General features: G+C 40.4%; 1 protein-coding gene across 2 annotated transcripts in view; it reads right to left on the bottom strand.

Annotated features, from left to right (window-relative positions):
• The window catches only part of WDR44 (WD repeat domain 44), a 51,294-nt gene that overhangs the window by 8,849 nt on the left and 23,483 nt on the right, over window positions 1–18,962 (bottom strand). For both annotated transcript variants that reach the window (XM_067548004.1, XM_067548005.1), the window contains exons 5-16: window positions 18,060–18,142; window positions 16,858–16,953; window positions 15,059–15,195; window positions 13,889–13,972; window positions 13,016–13,122; window positions 9,434–9,585; window positions 5,025–5,163; window positions 4,842–4,906; window positions 3,149–3,262; window positions 1,614–1,736; window positions 667–858; window positions 306–407 (exon numbers count right to left, since the gene is read on the bottom strand). In XM_067548004.1, coding sequence (XP_067404105.1) covers window positions 306–407; window positions 667–858; window positions 1,614–1,736; window positions 3,149–3,262; window positions 4,842–4,906; window positions 5,025–5,163; window positions 9,434–9,585; window positions 13,016–13,122; window positions 13,889–13,972; window positions 15,059–15,195; window positions 16,858–16,953; window positions 18,060–18,142 — 1,394 coding nt within the window. The remainder of the gene's footprint in view (window positions 1–305; window positions 408–666; window positions 859–1,613; window positions 1,737–3,148; window positions 3,263–4,841; window positions 4,907–5,024; window positions 5,164–9,433; window positions 9,586–13,015; window positions 13,123–13,888; window positions 13,973–15,058; window positions 15,196–16,857; window positions 16,954–18,059; window positions 18,143–18,962) is intronic.

Raw genomic sequence — 18,962 nt, 5'->3', positions numbered from 1 at the left:
TGTATAAAATCATATGTACAATCAGCAAATTTTCCAAAAATAAACCCAATTAATAGGAAACAAGCTAGATACACCGCTGTGATTGTGGTACCATATCATCATCTGAACTATATCTTAGCAAATGTTTATATCACAGTAGTGCCCAGAGAGTGTTATTCACAAGTCAGTGGGGGCAGAGTGTGTCCAGGACCTCTGAAAAAAAAACCTTTTAGCATAGGCCCATGGAAGAATTCTGAGTATCTGAGACTAACACCGTGCTGAAGATGCAAGTGAAAGGTTGTCTGGACTATATATTATTACAATACCTTATTTTCCCCAGGCAAGGGCTCAATGCCAGTAATTTTTCTTCCAACTCTGTTCCGTCCTCTGGTAGAACGCACATGTATCTGCGTATGATACTTCAAGTGCTAGAGAGAAGTTAAACAGATTCTTAATTATTGGAAAGTATTATGTAAAACTGCAGGCAGCATCAATAAGACTGCTAGAATTGGAAAAATATTAACTGTTTAGAAAGCTTATGTTTCTGTAAATGAATGGTAGGAAAGGCTTTAAACTAAGTTGTTTACACCTAATACAATGCAAGTTAGAAGTGAAACTGTCCTATCAATAAATGGAAGCCATGTCTGTAATATTTATCAACTCAGTAAACAAAACAGAACTTTTTACCTCTGTGTCATAGAAAATACATCTGCCATCATATGTGCCAATCACCGCATATTTGCCATTCTGACAGAAGTTTGCTGCTGTGATCAATTTTGTTTGCCCATCAACTTCATTCCATAATGCCACTTTTTTGTCAGGAATGTTCCAAAGTCGGAGTTTCCCATCTAGTGAGCCACTTAAAAAGTACCTGTCATCCTAAAAGGGCAGATACCATATGCTGTAGAGTAAAAGGATTTGTATGCTCTGAATACATCCTGGAAACCCCACCCCAATCTTTCATCCCAAACAGTTCACTGACAAATCAATTAACAGAATTAAGACACAAATACTATTTGAAACATCATTTAATGTACAATGCAACACCTCTAGCATTTTTTAAATTTAGCAACATCATCAATATCTTCTATTCAAAGATGGTCTAAGTAATTCAGAGTCCCTCTTAGAGGTGCAATGTTGGCCCCATTCTTTACTCTGATCATCCCCTATTAAGGACTAATGTTTTTATGGCTGGTTGGACACAGCTCCTTCTGGATGAAGCTCATAAGCTGCTAGGATGAGTTTCCAGAAGGTGCTGCAAGTTGTTCCCTCTCAGTTGTCAACATTAGGAAACTTTATCATGTTTCATGTTTGTTTTTAAAAAAAAAAAAGCCAAAAAGTCAAATTAGCTAATGCAATACTGGCCATATATTTGTGGTCAGTGCAGACAAGAACAATTCATTTTCTGCATCATGTCAGCCAGTCATGGTTATACTCTCCAGGGACCAGGGTTTAGCAATAACTAGTGTTCAGGACAAAATTTTAAGGACACGGGGAATATTTTCAAGAGGCACAAAGAGCACTCATGCCAACTTTGAGTCAATTTTTAAGTCTGAAAGTTAATAAGTGGTGCCTAAATGCCCTTTAAAAAAATCTTCCCCTCTATTCATATGGAAGAGTAGACTGTTACTTACTCTTGGATGGAAAGCTATCGCAGTGACAAAGTCTATATGCTGGAAACAGCAGAGACACTCTCTTCTGGATATGTGCCATAATCTGACTGTTTTATCCATTGAGGAAGAAAGCAAGAAGTAGTTCTGTGGAAGAAATTGCATGAAATAATTCAAAGGTTTATAAAATATACTGCTACACAGCACAAATGCAGTTTGGTATCTAACATTTCCTGATCAGATTATAACACTGATTTCCAGGTAACAGCACTCCAGTAGAAACTCAGTGTCAATGAAAAGCTTACCCCCCACAAAATGCTAATGCTCAAACATTGTTACTTTAATACTTTTTTTTTGGCTGAAAAGACAATAGTTGCAGCAACTAGCTTACTAAATGGAATAATTAGCAGAGGCACCTACCAACTACAATTATTTTCTTAAGTATCCTACATTTCTTGGAGAATTTTGAAAATCATTTGCAAACCATTTCTATATCATACACTGTTTCATTCATGATCTAAAACTGAAGGTAGGGTAATGCTCTCATTTTAACTGTAGACATACAGCAGTGGCTTCGAGGACTATACAATTTGCACAAGATCAGTGGAATGTACTGAAGACAAAAATAGCAACAATGCAGAAACCACATCACAGATCAGTGGAAATTCCCCTTCTCTCCCACCCCAAATTCATTTTTTTTCCAAAGTTATTTCAGTACTGAATACATAACTCACCTAGTTCTATTTAGGACATTTTTTTCAACTGCAAGAATTTAAAACTTGATTTTTATCAGCTGTCATAACTATATTCATTCAACCAATGCAAGTCAACCTCTGAAAAATAGTAACAATCATTCCTGACTCCTCTCTGTGTAGACTAAGTTCTTCAGTGACTAGGCTAAAAGGTTTGAAATAACCAGTTTTCAAGTTTCTTTATTTTTTAAAAATATAGGAGACTGAGGAAGAGCAACAACATTTTCAAATAATCGAACTGCAGTCAGTAGAGGCAGGACATTAAGTACCATATGAAAGATGGAAAGCTACAAATGGACTCCGCTTCCTGTAAATACAGACCGTGTCATAATATGTTTTAAAAGCATGCAATAAGCCCTTCACAGACCACCAGCTAAGATTACATTTTAGATATGACAGACAGACAACACAGCTAGAACTCACAGAGATGGCCAATCTGAAGGCATCGGATATTCTGTGATTGGATCCTCATCTAGAGCGAGCCAGCACAGCTTCACTGACTCCAATGACACTATGCCAATTTACACCAGCTCAGAATCTGGCCCCCTAAACACTACAGCAGGACTAGAATGAGAGACTGTGTTCTTACGCTGTACACTCTATTTGAGAAAAGAAGAAACCAGCTACAAAGCATGTTAGACTTTTATCAGCCAATTCATGGATGGGCCATGCCTGTATCTATAGAGTAATAATCAATTGTTTCACTGATTAGATACAAAGTGCCAGTGGCAAGTGCAAGAAAAGGAATACAGCAAAACAGGGGAAAAAATGGGAAGTTCAATATAGTCTGCACCAAAGGTGTCTTACTTTAGACCATGAGAGATCTAGGAGATCTGCTGTATGCCCTTTATATTTGCAAAATGGCCGCTGCCGAAATGGGGTATTTTTATCATCAGGGTCTTCATCAGCTCCACTGCAGATCTATCAGATATAAATATACCAAAATCAATCAATGCAGCAAAAAAACCCAACAAAACACCAAGGTAATGGAACACACAGCTACTGCTTTCTGATATGCAGACGTGCCCCTGATATCTGAGCATACATACAAAACTTAAGCACCAAGCATTAGAGAAGAAAATGATTCATGTCAGTTACTTGAACAACATTCAAAGTAAATTACATGGCACTATAAGCAATGTATTGAATTTACAGGTACACTGTTCTAAAAGCACAACATTCTGCTGTCTCTCTCAAATGTTCAATTATACTAAAAGATATTGCAGTGTCGAACACTGCAGTGCTTTTCATGACAGCTGGGGAATAGGGCAGGTAAGCAATTCCATGAATCAAAACTTTTCTAGGATGCATAACCTGGGTTTTAGATGTTGTGTTTTAACAACATTAACTGGCTTTACAATTTCATCCCCCCCGCCATTAAAAAAAAAGTTCTAAATAAAAAACATGAAGGTTCCTAGTGCTTATTGGGAATGAGTGTTTAGAAACCACAGTGACACATGAGCTTTCCAAGCAATAAACAAACAAAAAAGAAAAGAAAAATAGTTGGCTTCTGCATAGGACCTTTTAATAAAAAAAGTAGGCCTCAGAACTAACGTCCACATGAGCACTGACGTCGTCTATGATGCTGGTCTGAATTTACCTAAAGATGACATTCCAGTTTCTTTTTTTAACTAGCATACATTTTCAGAAAAGATTTTACACATTCTCAATGCAGTTATAGACAAAACGTGAAACGGAGCATTAACGAATGTGACTGCAGTGTACCTGGTTACTAACTGCGGTAGAAACTCAATTGTCAATCACAAGATTTTAATGCCTACTATTGTACACTTGACTGATTTGAATAGCTTAAAAATGCCATTGTCTAAATACATACTGCATATTTAAGACAGGTCAATTCTCTGATTTACTGGATAAGCAGTATTCAGTTTATGTAACTGTATAAATAAATGGAACAGCATGTATATGCACACACACTTGTTATAAATATACACCATTCTTAAACTCGCCTGTGTTTTTTGTCCCCCCCCCCCCCCCATCAATGAGAATTAAGGACACAGCATGAGATTCATTTTTAAATAAGGTTGTGAAAGAAATTGCCAGGTGAGGAAATTCAAAGTTATCTGTATTTAATCACTTTCAGCATTCAGCTCAAAGACCCACTGAGGGATTAGCTTTAATTAACAACATATCAGAATGAAGATGTGCAGACTGTAACTAGTTACCTAGTTTTACTCTAATTTATTTCTTGCCTGTATCACATGCACACACACTGGCTAAACATCTTCATTCAGATCCTAGCTTTTGACTGAATGAATACATGTTTGAGTTATATCCCATAGGACCTAATCCTGCATTTTTACTGAGAGGAAACTCCCTAGGAAGGCAACAGAATTAGATTGCAGAATTGAGTTTTCAGAGTTTGAACTCCCCCAGAGCTGGGGCATATCTTTTGAATTAAAGCAGTGCAAATCTATAGCATTACAGAAACAGGGAAAACACATTGCTTAAAAAACCCTGCAATATTTGGTACACATACCCCTGCATCAGTATCAGACTTGGAAGAATTCAGGCTCTCTTGAGATGGGGAGGGGGAGACACGACCTACAATACAGATTAAAACCCAGAAAGTTAGAAACTAAGAACTTCCTTTTTTAAATACAAGAGAAACCTCTATATATTTCTAATGTTCTTAAAGTGCCAGTGACATATGAAAAGGTACCTTCTGTATTGTATTTTAGTCGCATGTTATTGAAATAGTCAAAAGCATTCTTTAAAACCCATATTCTCACTACATTGTCCTGTCCGGCTGATGCAAGCAGTCGGCCGCAGTGAGAAAATTTCATTGTCCAAACAGCACCCTGTGAAAACAAAGAAGAGTTCACAACAAAACAATGAAAGTACTCTTTTCCATGCCAGAAGCATTGACGAGAATATTAATTGACATAGAATCACAGGGCTGGAAGGGACCTCGAGAGGTCATCTAGTCCAGCCCCCTGCACTCATGGCAGGACTAAGTGATATCTAGACCATCCCTGACAGGTGTTTGTCTAAGCTGCTCTTAAAAATTCCAGTGATGGGGATTCCACAGCCTCCTTAGGCAACTTCTTCCAGTGATTAACCACCCTGACAGTTAGGAAGTTTTTCCTAATGTCCAACCTAAACCTCCCTTGCTGCAGTTTAAGCCCATTGCTTCTTATCCTGTCCCCAGAGGTTAAGAAGAACAATTTTTCTCCCTCCTCCTTGTAACAACCTTTTATGTACTTGAGAGCTGTTGTCATGTACCCTCTCAGTCTTCTCTTCTCCAGGCTAAACAAACCCAGTTCTTTCAGTCTTGCCTCATAGGTCATGTTTTCTAGACCTTTAATCATTTTGGTTGCTTTTCTCTGGACTTCCTCCAATTTGTCCACATCTTTCCTGAAATGTGGTGTCCAGAACTGGACTCAATACTCCAGTTGAGGCCTAATGAGCATGGAGTAGAGCGGAAGAATTACTACTTGTGTCTTACTTACAACACTCCTGCTAATAAGATCCCAGAATCATGTTCGCTTTTTTTTGCAACAGCATTACACTTACTACACACGACACCATGTTAAAAGAACATTCTATTAAGGTTGTGAAGTCAAGCACCCAAAAGTTAGGAAATACCAGAATTAAGGTTGTCCACTTTTTCCACCGGACCCCTTCTTCATTCAGTGCACAGGATGGCCAGTGCTCACTTACAGTGCAGCTATTCAATATATTTCTTTCTCCTCATTATTCAATATGTGGCCCCATGTCTTATGTACTGCACACTATTCAAACCCCACGAAGACGACAGAATTATTAACTTCCTCATCAGCTTGTCTGTGGCACTTATCACAAACATCAGAGTGCTTCACAAGCAATAGTGAAAATGTTATACCCTTGTGAGGTGAGTGGGTATCATCCCCATTTTACAGAGGCACAGAGAGATTAACGCCAAAAGCTCTTTGGGTGCCCCATTTGAGATACCTGCAACTTGATTTTTCAGAATACTTAGTATTATATAGCACTTCGTATGTTGAAAGCACAGCTCCTAGCTACCTCAGTGGCAGTGAAGTGCACAGCACTTCTGCAACTCAGACCCCAGGATCTCAAGTCAGGCACCCAGAAAATGAAGATCACACACTTAGTGACTCCTTGTGAAAAGTCTAGTTTAGGTGACTTGACTTGTACCACACAGGAACTCTGTGGCAGTGGCAGGGATTGAATCCAATTCTCCAGGGCACCATTTTACTGCCTTATGAGACCTGCCTTTCTCTTTCTATAGTCCCCTGCCCTGTGCACTACACTTCTGTAACAAATCAAGCAGAGGTCCTGCAGACAACAGCCCCCTCCACTAGACAATCCTGATTAATCTCCAGAGCAGTTCCATCCCGTGCACTGAATGAGACAGGGGTCCTGTGGGGAAAAAATAGTATTTGGTCGCACAATTAGAGGTCGTATCATAATGCACGTGCATGGGGGACTGAATTCAGGTTGAGTACCTAATCTTAATTCTGACAGTTTCTAACTTTTGAAGCTCGACTTTGCAATCTTAATAATGCTCTTGTAACATAGTTTGCATGCAACTTTCCTAGGTTTTTAAAAAAGTAAACTGAGAGAACAATTCCATTATGTGGCATCATACTGACATCCACATGACTCATCAGCAGGCACATGGCATCTTTAGATCCACTGCACAGACCTCTGCTGCTTGAGCTAATGGAGTAATTGAGAACAAAGTAGGTTCTTATCCCTGGGTAATCCTGACACACACTTTGCCAGTGGGTTTTACAAACATTTATTGACAGCAGTGGCATGGTGAGACTTGGGAATCTTGGGTTCCATGCCAGGCTCTGGAGGGGAGGCAGATCTAGTGGGCAGACTCTTCTACTCATTCCTCATCACCGAAGATTGACCTCCTCTGCACCATCTCCTGCTCACCCCAGCCTCCTCATCCCAATTCCTTTCTCCTTGCCTAGGGAGTCCCCATCTCCACTCCTGAAGCTTCTCATCCCAGTCCCAGTAAATCCTAGTCTCACCCCTCCAGAATTCCCCATCCCAGTCTCCTTGGCCAACCATACCCAGTTCTGCCCACATGCCTTCAGCTCCTTCCCTCCAGTCTCTTTACGCAGGCAGTACCGGGCTCCCCTCATCCAATGACTTCTAGGATCCCACTTCCCCCTGCTACCAGACCCAGTCTCCCGCACCTTCCTGCCAGCCTCCAGTCTCAGTTTAAGGCCAGAAGGGACCATGATCATCTAGTCTGACCTCCCACACATCACAGGCCACAGAACCTGACCCACCCACTCCTATAATAAGCCCATAACCTCTGGCTGAGTTACTGAAGTCCTCAAGTCTTGATTTAAATACGTCAAGTTACAGAGAATTCACCATTTACTCTTGTTCAAACCAGCAAGCGACCCGCTCCCCATGCTGCAGAGGAAGGTGAAAACCCCCCAGAGTCTCTGCTGATCTGACCTAAGGGAAGTTCCTTCCTGACCCCAAATATGGTGATCAGTCAGACCATAAGCATGTGGATGAGACCCATGGTCAGACATCTGGAAAAGAATTCTCCGAGCCCTCCCCACCCAGTGTTCCACCTCATGCCACTGGAGACATTTGCTAATAGCAGACATGGATGGGCCATATTGCCACTGCAGGCAGCCTCATCACACCTTCCCCTCCAAACACTTAGCAAGCTCAGTCTTAAAACAAGTTAGGTTATTTGTCCCCACTACTCCTCTTATAAGGCTGCTCCAGAACTTTGGTTTTATTTCAAGCCTAAACCTATTGATGGTCAACACTGGTCCTTAACTTTAATGATTCCTCTCCTTGTCTGGTGTTTATCCCTTTGATGTATGTAGAGAGCAATCATATCTCCCTTCAGTCTGCGTTTTGTAAGTCAAGCTCTGCAAGTCTCCTCTCCTAAGGTAGGTTCTCCATTCCTCTGAGCATCCGACTAGCCTGTTCCCACTCTATTCCTCTCTACCACGGTCAAGATTTTCTCTCTTCTACATCTGAATCAGACAGCTTCCTCCTCCATGCTCCCTGGGTGCCTATTTAGGGTGATATGTCACTGAAAGCACAGCAAGACAGGTTCCCTGCTCAGTTCCAGTCCCAGACCCAACCTCCGTCTGCAGCAGCCCAAGGCTGCAATTACAGGGAAAGTTCTGCTTAGCCTTGGGCTGGAGCATGCCTAGTATGGTACTTAGCTGAGAAGTGCTAGCAAATCTTCACCGAACGTGTGCATGCTGCAAGTTTTCAAAGGCTTATATTATAACTTGGCCAAATTCGGGTGGATTTTCAGTGATGGCAAAAGGCACATCCCTGACAGGAAGGCCACCCCTGCCAAATGTCAAGTCCCTGCTCCAAAGCATGGGGGTGCCAGAGTTTCTCAAAAAAAATGGGGGGAGAGGTGTCAAAATTTTAACATGGGCAAAACATTTTTCTCTAGCTGCTTTCTAGGAAACGACCATTTTGGCTGAATTTAAACAAACAAACCAACCAACCAAAAAAAAAACCCCACGATGCAGGCACCAAGCATGGAAAATTTCAGCCCAACCAGTTAAAGTTGGGCAAAGTTATAAGCACCTGAAAACAGGGTCTGTTAAAAGGAAGTGCTGCCCCCAGTCATTATGCTACAATATGCACACTAGAAGAACCAGGCCAGTACCAATGCATTGCAGTGCTAGGTTGAAGACTTAATTCAATGCCACTAGCACACAAGTAGGACGCTGACCTCAGGCACTAAGGCTCTCCAAGAAAGTTGGAAGGGAGGAAGGGATTCTTGCTTTCCAGTTCCCCCAGGAACACTCAAGTCAAGAGTATAAGAAAGCAGCATAGCACTCTTCCAACTGGAGGAATGGCACTGCATTAATGGCTGCATAGGGCTATGTCCTGCAAATAGTTCCTTGGGGGTGTAGGGATGAGTCCAGGCAAATTCATTTGCAGGATCTCATCCATAAATAAGACAGAAAAAATTAGTCTTAATGATTCTATGAAATAACAGAACAGGGAAAAAATAGGACAATATACTTGGATTTCAGACTGACCTCACTCAGCAAGCGAAAACATTCTCTTCATTTAAATCAAAGTGGAATTCGATATCAAAATGATGAAACTTACCATGTGTTCACCACTAAGATCCTGCACTACTTTTATTTGTTCAAAGTCAAAAGGTCCCTTGAAGCCGTGTGCTGCTTTGAATTTAACTGGTCGTGTATATGGCATTCCTTCATCATCACTTGAAGAGGGATCATCCTGATCAGCATGGAACACTAAACACAAGACAACGTAGCTGCGTACATTAGTCAGTCATTGGCTCCAGCAGTATGCATTTCTCAATGATTTTGCTTGGAACAGATGATTATTTTGGTTTTGAATTCATTGTGATTCTTTTAGTAATGAGTTCTGAAGATCTTACAAAACTGGACAAGGTTATTGCATTAGTATGTCTAAATCTAATCTGAAAGGAAGAACACTGATGCAGCATGGAAGATTTCTATGACAAAAACAATCAAGGAAGTAATAAAAATCTGACAAGGGAATATTCTAGCGAGAACTCAGCTACAGGAAAATATCATAATACAGAAGTTAATCAACAGCAATTATTGGAAAAGATTCCTAATGAATCTAATAGGAGAGATGAGAGCATTCTGATGGGTGCAATGGAACTTTGTGCTGTCAGCACAGTATCTCCATTACCACTCAAGGCATCTTTTGGCAGGAATCTATTTTCAAAACTTCAATTTGAATCTATCAGGAAGTTGTGGTTGCAGTAACTTCCTTCGGTGGCTGTTCAATAGGATAGCTGAAAGATGAATTTCTCAGCTAATCCTCTCCCTCATAAGAGACTATAGGGGGTGAATCCTGACATTCTAAAAGTGCTTGCTAAGGTACCTAGGCATTGCCTTGTGGGAGATATATCTATTATAAACACACAACATATGTTACTCACCTGTAACTGGAGGTTCTTCAAGATGTGTGGTGTCTCTCTGAATTCCACACATGGGTACTCATGTGCTCCATGCGCCTAAGACAAGAGCTTTGTAGCAAAGAGTGTCAGTTGCTCTCCACATGCTCCAAATGGAGGGCATAAAGGGTAGAGTGTCTCTCCAGTTTCATCTCTTACCGCAATCCAGAGAGATTGGAAGCAGCGGGGGAGGAGGATGGGTATTGGAATACAGACAGGGACTACACATCTGAAAGAACCTCCAGTTACAGGTAAGCAACCTCCATTTTTTCTTTGAGTGCTGCTCCCTGTGTGTGTTCCATAAGTGGGTGATTAGTGAGCAGTATTCAAAGAGGAGGAGCATGTTAGGATGCAGTTGATATGGATATCTAACACTGCAATCCCCACAGCTGTGTCTGCAGAAGATGACTGGCCTACGGCATAACACTTCATAATAGTGTGGATGGAGCTCCAGTATCGAAACTTCTCCAAGTTATGCCATTGAAATTGCTTGTACAGACTTGTAGAGTGGGCCCTCACCCTGCCCATGAGGAATACGTGCCAACTGAGAACAGAATGATGCATCCAGAAATCCACTTAGAGTCCTGTGCCGATAAGGCTTGTCCTCACAATCAATCTGCAATAGCAACCAACAGTCTCAGTGTTTCCCAAGTGGTTTAATTATTTGCAGATAAAAAAGCCATGGTGTTTCCTCTTTGGGGCCAGGGTGTAAATAACCAAAGAGCAGAGGGTTTTCCTAGAATCCTTGAGAGAGTGTAGTGACATATTGGTCTTCTCACTGTAGAGATTAGACTCAAAGGACAAGTCCTCGATGGTATTCTGGACCTCCATGGGGAATCCTGAAGAGTGAAGCCACAATTTATGCCTCATGACTGTGGCTGTGGAGATGGCTCTAGACACAATTTTAGCTGCATCCACAGCTGCTTGGAATGATGTTTTATTCACCAACCTGTGTTCATCAATGAGGGCTTGCAACTGAGCTCTGTCTTCTTCAGGATGTTTATCTCTGAATTCCAGAAATTCAGAATAATGTAGGAAATTGTACTTTGCTAACAGTGCTTGATAGTTGTGTGATAGGGTGTGCTTGTCTGGAGATTCTGATCCATCTGTTGAAAAGGCTGGCTTCTGTTCTACGAACGGTGCCAGTGGGAGAATACGGAGACTTGTGGTTTCAGTAGGGGAAGATCTTCTTCTCGAGCTGGTTTCTTCTGGTGTTGAAATGTCTCTAAGGAGGACCAGGCCTGACAGAAGAGGAGATTGTGGATCAGGCAGAGTGAAAATATCTTCTGGCGAGGTAAAGGTTTCAGTCCTACCTGGCGTTCCTAAGATGGGAACTGACCGATCCAGGGCATCTACTGGTTTGGTAATCCGAGGATCCCGCCTGGAGGGTGCTGGAACTGTCGAATGGGGTCCTGCATGTAGTTCCCAGGCTGGGCCGGCGGAGTGTGCTGATCTTTTGGCTTGTGGACCAGAGCCAGTGCTAGTTAGATCCATCTTCAGTCATGCCTTTCCTTCTTGGACAGAAGGTTTTGGAGCATTTAATTCCTTATGATCTGCACACAAGGACTCACCCGACTTGGACCGGGATGGGAAGGTATCCTTTCTCTTCGAAGCAGATGTGGATGGGGATCTGTCCTTATGCCGGCGGTCAGACCCTCTCACAAGAGTGGGGGATTTCTTAGGCTTAACTGATTTGGCATCTACTCCAGAGTAATGCTGCTGGCAGTCTGAGGCCCCTATAGGAGGGACGACTCTGCAGCCTGGATCTGCACGGGGTCTCACGGCTGTCTCAATGAGGTGCTTCCACACATGGAGCTCCCATCCCTCACAGGCTCAAGGAGGAAAAGAAAAGTATGGCAGATGCTGCACTGAGCCCCCCAGCACTGTAAAGACAGCACTGGTGTTCATTGCCAATGGAGAAGGAACAGGGGAAGGAGACATGGTCCTTAAACCTCGGGACTCTTGGCACAGTCCTTCACCACAGGGAGAAAATCCCCAAGGTGAGGAGAACTAAACAAAGTATACTAGCCATAAAAACACTACATCTAAACTTCCTAACGCATTTATAATATATACTTATAGATATTGATAGTAGAGGAAGATTGTAGCAGACACAGAATTCTGACTCAGGCTGTGTGGTGGTAAGAAGGAACTGCAACGGCATTGGTCCATGCTGCTCTTTATGCCCAGAGTTTGGAGCATGGAGAAAGCAACGGTGCATACACAGATCAAAGAACACTATTTGCTACAAATCTATAGTCTCAGGCACATGCGTACCCAGGTGTGGAATAAACATGGGGACCAGCACTCGAAGAACCACGCACAGTTCATTCTGTTTTTATTAAGTCTATATATTAAATGTTTTACAATCCCATACATTTCCTGTACATCTAGACAAGTTTTTATGCTACACTTAAAATGGTTATTCATCTCCCACCATCCTCCACACAGCTTTTCCTGCTGCTCATACTGTGTAAGAAACACCACCACCACAAAGGAAGCAATAAAAACAAACAAACCATCCTTGAAGTATTCGTCTGTCATGTCATACAGTCAACAGCAAGACAGACCTTAATCCTGAGAACCCGCATTATGTTGAATATATTTGGTGGGAGCTTCATTCATTTTTAATTTTCCCCTCAAAGGAAGATCCCAGATTCGCTCGTACAGCTGGCTTTTGGTCCCAAAAATACACAAGACTCGACCCTATTAGAAAATGATTCCATTGCACTGACCTTCATCTCGAACACTTTTAACTTTATTCACAGCACGTTCACCATATTCTTCAGCAAGATGCTTTGCCCTCTTTACTGATTTGCCCAAGAACTTTTTCAGCTGAGTCCTTAAAAAGCAAGAATATTTTTTCACTACCCATGTCATGCAAAGAAAACCAATCACATACAGTATTTGCAATCTGTCACCCAAGAACACTGTGGGTTTGAAATAAAGTGTTATTTCTTTCCATTTGCATTTTTACATCTTAACATAAGAATGGCCATAACAGATGAGACCAATGGCCCATCTAGCCCAGTATCCTGTCTTCTGACAATGGCTGGTGTCAGATGCTTCAGAAGGAATGAACAGAACAGGGCAAGTATCTAGTGATCCATCCTCTGTTTTCCAGTCCCAGCTTCTGGCAGTCAGAAGCTTAGGGACATTAGGAGCATGGGGTTGCATCCCTGACCATCTTGGCTGACAGCCATTGATGGATCCATCTTCCATGAACTAACCTCATTCTTTTTTTGAACCCAGTTATACTTTTGTCCTTCACAACATCCCATGGCAATGAGTAACACAGGTTGTCTGTGCATTGTGTGAAACAGTACTTCCTTTTGTTTGTTTTAAATCTGCTACCTATCACTATGGTTCAGCTTTTTTGCTTGCAAGCATCAGTAATCTAATTAGGGTAAAATATAGCTGCCTATTTTAAGTATTTAGTAGTAGATATAATTGATTTCAGATCCATGTGCTGGAGTCATTCTTAAACAGGAAAGGGGGGACAAGTTGTGACCAGAGAGCAGATCATTAAATAAAAACAAAAATTTGTACTTCTAAAGATACTGGTAGTTTACATAAAACATACTGAAACAAGAAGCCTGAAGTCTTACGTTTTTTGTTTTAACCTTCCTCCATCAGAATCAGTTTGCTGTGTTTGCATTTTGTCTTCATCATCAGATTGTGCCGCATCATTGCTGTGAAATATACAATGGTCATCACTGTTGTATGCAAAATACCGTAACAGCTCCTACCACAAATTAACGTGCTATCATTAAACCATATCTTTAAAATACAGATGAGAAAGAATGTCTGCAGCAGACAAAATACAGCAGTTGGCTAACAAATTATTTCTACATATAACATGTCATTGTTTCATAACAAGTTATGGATACTTCTGTCCATTATGACACTTTATTTCCAATTGTAGATATTAAGCAAATATGTATCTAAGAAAGTCAACAATGAAGACAGAAATAATGCTAATTAACTTCTATGTCAAATTTTACTTTATGTGGCTGTCTGAAAATTATTTTGTCAATGCTATACGTATTTATAAACAGTACAAAAAATTCCTGTCTGACATTTATGCTAAGGGCCTAAAGATCTCTGCATTAAAACATGACTTACTGATCTGCGTTAAGTATTTACAATAGTCTACATAAGATCAACTGACAACAATCTCCAAATGTATTCAAGGAAAAATACTCAAAAGAGAAACTATAAACCTGCTTAAATAGAATGGAGACTGTAAAATATTCAACTATAATGGTGGCTGTAGAATTTCAAAGCATGAATGACCTCAAATTACACAACGTTTTAATGTTTACTCTTCCATAAATGTATTTTAATTACTTCTTAGGCACCCATCAATGTGATATAGTAAAATACGTTCAGTTCAGGTCAGAAGCGACACGACATTAAGCATATTTACTGCTCTTGGTTTGGAGTTAGGGCTGATTTTCAGAGATGCTGAACACCTGCAGATCCAGTCAGACATTTATTGTCCAACAGTCAGTTTTCCTAAAAATACAGTATTTCAGTAGACACGTTTTGTTACCTAATTAAATAAGTTAATATCAGAGAGAACCAGGTAACAGCATTCAAATAAAACTCAGCAAAAATGGATGAATGGATTGAAACATGCTTCCTTACTTCCATTAAAAAAGGCTTTAAGCAAAATAATGAGCCCAGAAACAAAAAAACAATATTATAGCAAGGGACCACAGCAATGCATCACAAGCTATCAGAGATGAGCAGCTGGAAGCTGCTTTCACTCATACCTGACATATTCCTTAGTTCTCCTCATGATATGTAACGTCAGAGGGTTAATGCCAGTTGGCAATTTTTCTTCTGCCAAGCTCAATGGTATTTCTTCACCTGTATCCAGGTTCTTTATCATTACACTCGCTAGAATTTCCTGCAGTGAAAAAAAATATAAAGAATCTGACATTAATGAGGCTTCCTTAAGTTCTGAGATGTAAAACAAAGATTTGAGAGGATTCTAAAGAAAAAAGGACGCCTTATGTACTGGAATATTTTATTTGTTTTAGTGGGAAATTCTGCAGTATGCTCTATCCTTTACAATACTTTATTATAGGAACAATTCTTGAAAAAAATTGTCTTGATTCCGACAATACATGTAGCATGCAAATGACAGCATTTCAAAAAAAGACACAATTAACTGGATTATATGGGTAAAGTTACACATTTCTGATGTGTGAAGGGAAGCATTCAATCAACATGACCTCTGCAGAACACAGACCTAACTTGTCTTCTGTTTTACAACAAGCAAACTCAACTATCTTCAGTTTCTGAATCGGTATTTGGTAACTGATACTGCCCTATTTAATAGCCAACAGCACCACCATACAATTAGAAAACTAGACAAGAGAAGTAAGATGCAGATTCCAGGATTCTGAAATCCTTCTCTTCAAACTTTACTTTAGGTTTATGTACTAATGGAAAAGAGAAAGTTGCATCTTATCTGCCTACTGCCAACCTCTATTCACCTGGGGACACTGTGGGTTAGAATGGTTGAGTCCTTGTCAGGGCAAAACAAGGACGGCTTTTGAAAGGCAGTTTAACCTACTGATATCCCCCAATCATCAACATGGTCTGCCATCCCACAATAGCAATGATTAAGTCCTAGGTTGGCTTATTCATGCCACTATTCATTTCTTTAGTTTATTAATAAGCCATCTTTCTGAACAACACTAGGAAGGTGTACACTCCATCTGAAGAAAGGTTTTCCTCCATCCTTTTTAGATGCATGCAAGAAGCTAAACTTGCTGGAATTCCCATTCATAATGATATTTAGTGTAAGAATGGAGTGGGGGAAAGCAACCCAAGAAAGAATAATTTTAAAGACAGGTCCACCAATCATTATTAGCCAAGATGGTCAGGGATTCAACCCCATGCTCTGGGGGTCCCTAAACCTTGGACTACCAGAAGCAGGGACTGGATGACAGAGGATGAATCTCAATATATTGCCCTGTTCTATTCATTTTCTCTGAAGCAACCGGCACTGACTACTATCAGAAGACAGGAAGAAAACATTTAAGGGTGCTGTTGCCAAAATTTTGCAGAAATAACTAGTACCAATTTAAAATACTGTAATGAAACAAGAGATATGCAAGTGAAAAAGTGAAGAAAACACTGAAAATAAACAGTGTTATTCCAACAGTAAGATAGTCAGTGTATATTTATGAGGGGAGGGAATCCTGTAATGACAGAATGACCAAGAATATACTCAAGAATTTAAGTCATAGGTATAACAGAAAACACTATTTTCTAACATACAGGCAGCCAAACACTCTTGGAATTCCAGTACACTCAACACACAGGCATTTAAACACTTTGTGAGCATTCACGGCCTTTATGAGCCTTGACTCAATGAACACCTAACTTGTGCAGAAAAGTAGTGTTGCCCCACACCATTCCCCACTACGCCTTCCTTTTCCCACCACAGTATGTCATGGTTCAACAGTGCATAAGTAGGGGTGATGAAATATGACTATTCTAACCCATCTCTCAAAAAAATCACGCACAAGAAAGAACTGTGTACAAGTCCTAGTAATACCTCATCTGTGAGTTCTCTTCCGGAGTTAGATCTGGGTCTTCGCGGTCCAAGCACTTCATTTGGTATTATTTGTCCATCAGCTGCTTTTCCATTTTCCTGCAGTTGTGTGTGAGCATATATATATATATATTAATATATGTATTTACTTCAAACATTCTTTAAGTACATTCGTTTCACTATAATTCCAGAAGTGTAAATTGGCAATGATATTACATATGAGATGCACTACCAAATACACAATAGTTTAAACTTGTAGGCTTGATATTTGCAAGTGCTGAGCACCTGCAGTTCCAACTCATTTCTGTTAAAGAGTTGCGGGTGCTAAACACGTGTGAAGACTGGGCCCTAAAATCTATTTCCTGTCTTTGCACATGCTCTACATAGCTTCCCCTGACTTTATCCCAATCAAGGATAATTGTGCTTATATTTAAGTATCTTTCCGGTTATCTCATTTTCTCTTGCTACATCCTGTGGTGAACGTACAGGGTCAGACAAATCCATGAATAACTTCACTGGCGATAATGGATTTAATCCCCGAGGTGAATTTGGCCACAATAATTTCCACTGCAACAAGTTTGCAACTTGTCAAACTCTACTGTACAATCAAACAAAAGGTGGATTGGGAGACAGAACATTATTCAGACAAAAAATATTCATTGGCAAGAGAAGTACTGAAAAATACTGACAAAGTAAATGTATTTTCTATTGTAATGGGCTCTACCCAACCATGACAAGTTGGAATACAGGTGGGTGGGGTTAGAGAGAACCTGGAGAAGGAAGGGAAAGCATTTAAGCACGCTGTCGCCTGTAGTCAGCTCTAAGAGACAGGCACTTGTGGGAGGCTCTCCCTGCATTGAAGGACTGTCAAGAATTAAAGGCAACATGCAATCACTATTATTTGCATTCTCCTCTTGCTGCACTGTATTTTATACATTAGCTGCTACACATAGGTACACGTTTGGTTTCTCCAAGTTTGTTATGATGTGAAAGTGCCTATTTAAATGAACCCATTCGATAAAACTTCTAAATACTTTAAGGTAGTCCAAAGGTTTTACTTCATTTGTAAGCTCGTTGAGACAAGGACTACCTTTTCATTTTGTCTGTTTGCACACCTATATAGTGCCTAGCACAACGGGGCCGATACATGAATGTGGACTCCAGATAACCGCAACACAGAATAATAATACAATAGTTTCACTAACCTGTGCAGTTACTATTTTATCTCCACTGGTTGCACTTGCCAGATCCAAAGAAGGTTGAGAATCTTTGGTCATGCATTCTGTCACTGTATTTTAAAACAAAGAGACCACCAGTCGTAAAATTCTCTCTAGGAACTATAAAGCAACTGCAGGATAGGAAATGGTGCTTCATGATATTATATGCCCTAGAAATTCTATTAAATTACAATACCAAAATACAGATCATTTGGTCAAAGTTACATTGGTAAACCACATTTTTCAAAATGAAATAAATATAAAAACACTATTAGTAATCTATATTGCCAGTTAGATTTCTTATGCACACAAACCCAACCCCATAGTTAAGGGGATCATTTAAGCCTGAAAATAAGTTTTGCTATTAACCTGTACTCCATTCAGAAAGTGTTTATTTTGCTGGTTTTTCTCTCCTAGTGCCACAGCAACACTGGTTTTTGTTTACTTCTGTGTATTTATTAACATGGAGATATAGATTATACATGCTTCAGCAGCAATTTGCACAACTCTGGGAAGCCTACCATATATTACCAAGCCACGGAACACCCTATCCATTGTTCTGTTCCTTGTATGTGACTTTGTTAGTTAACTACTTCTACTGAGCAGAACAGCCCAGCTCAGACAGGCAGTACAGATACTGTTCTTTGGTGAAACAATAATGTAGTAGCTTGTGTGTGTGTGATAGAGAAATATTTATAGTTCAGAGGATATTTCCATAGGCCTACAATCGGACATTAAGATGTTTATAGTAAAAGTTGATTTAAATGTCACTAGTAGCAGTGGGGTGACCTTTTCCCTTTTATTTGCTGTTGGAGCGATTTAAACATTTTCCAACATGCCCATCTATAGCAGCGCTGTATTCAGGCCACAAGGGCAGAATGTGGCTCTGTG

This window comes from Emydura macquarii, unplaced genomic scaffold (assembly GCF_026122565.2).
Source record: "Emydura macquarii macquarii isolate MOO-44397 ecotype Brisbane River unplaced genomic scaffold, CSIRO-AGI_Emac_v2 contig_1253, whole genome shotgun sequence".
NCBI classification, from domain to species: Eukaryota; Metazoa; Chordata; order Testudines; family Chelidae; genus Emydura; species Emydura macquarii.
This window is presented reverse-complemented; position numbering and strand designations above follow the sequence as displayed.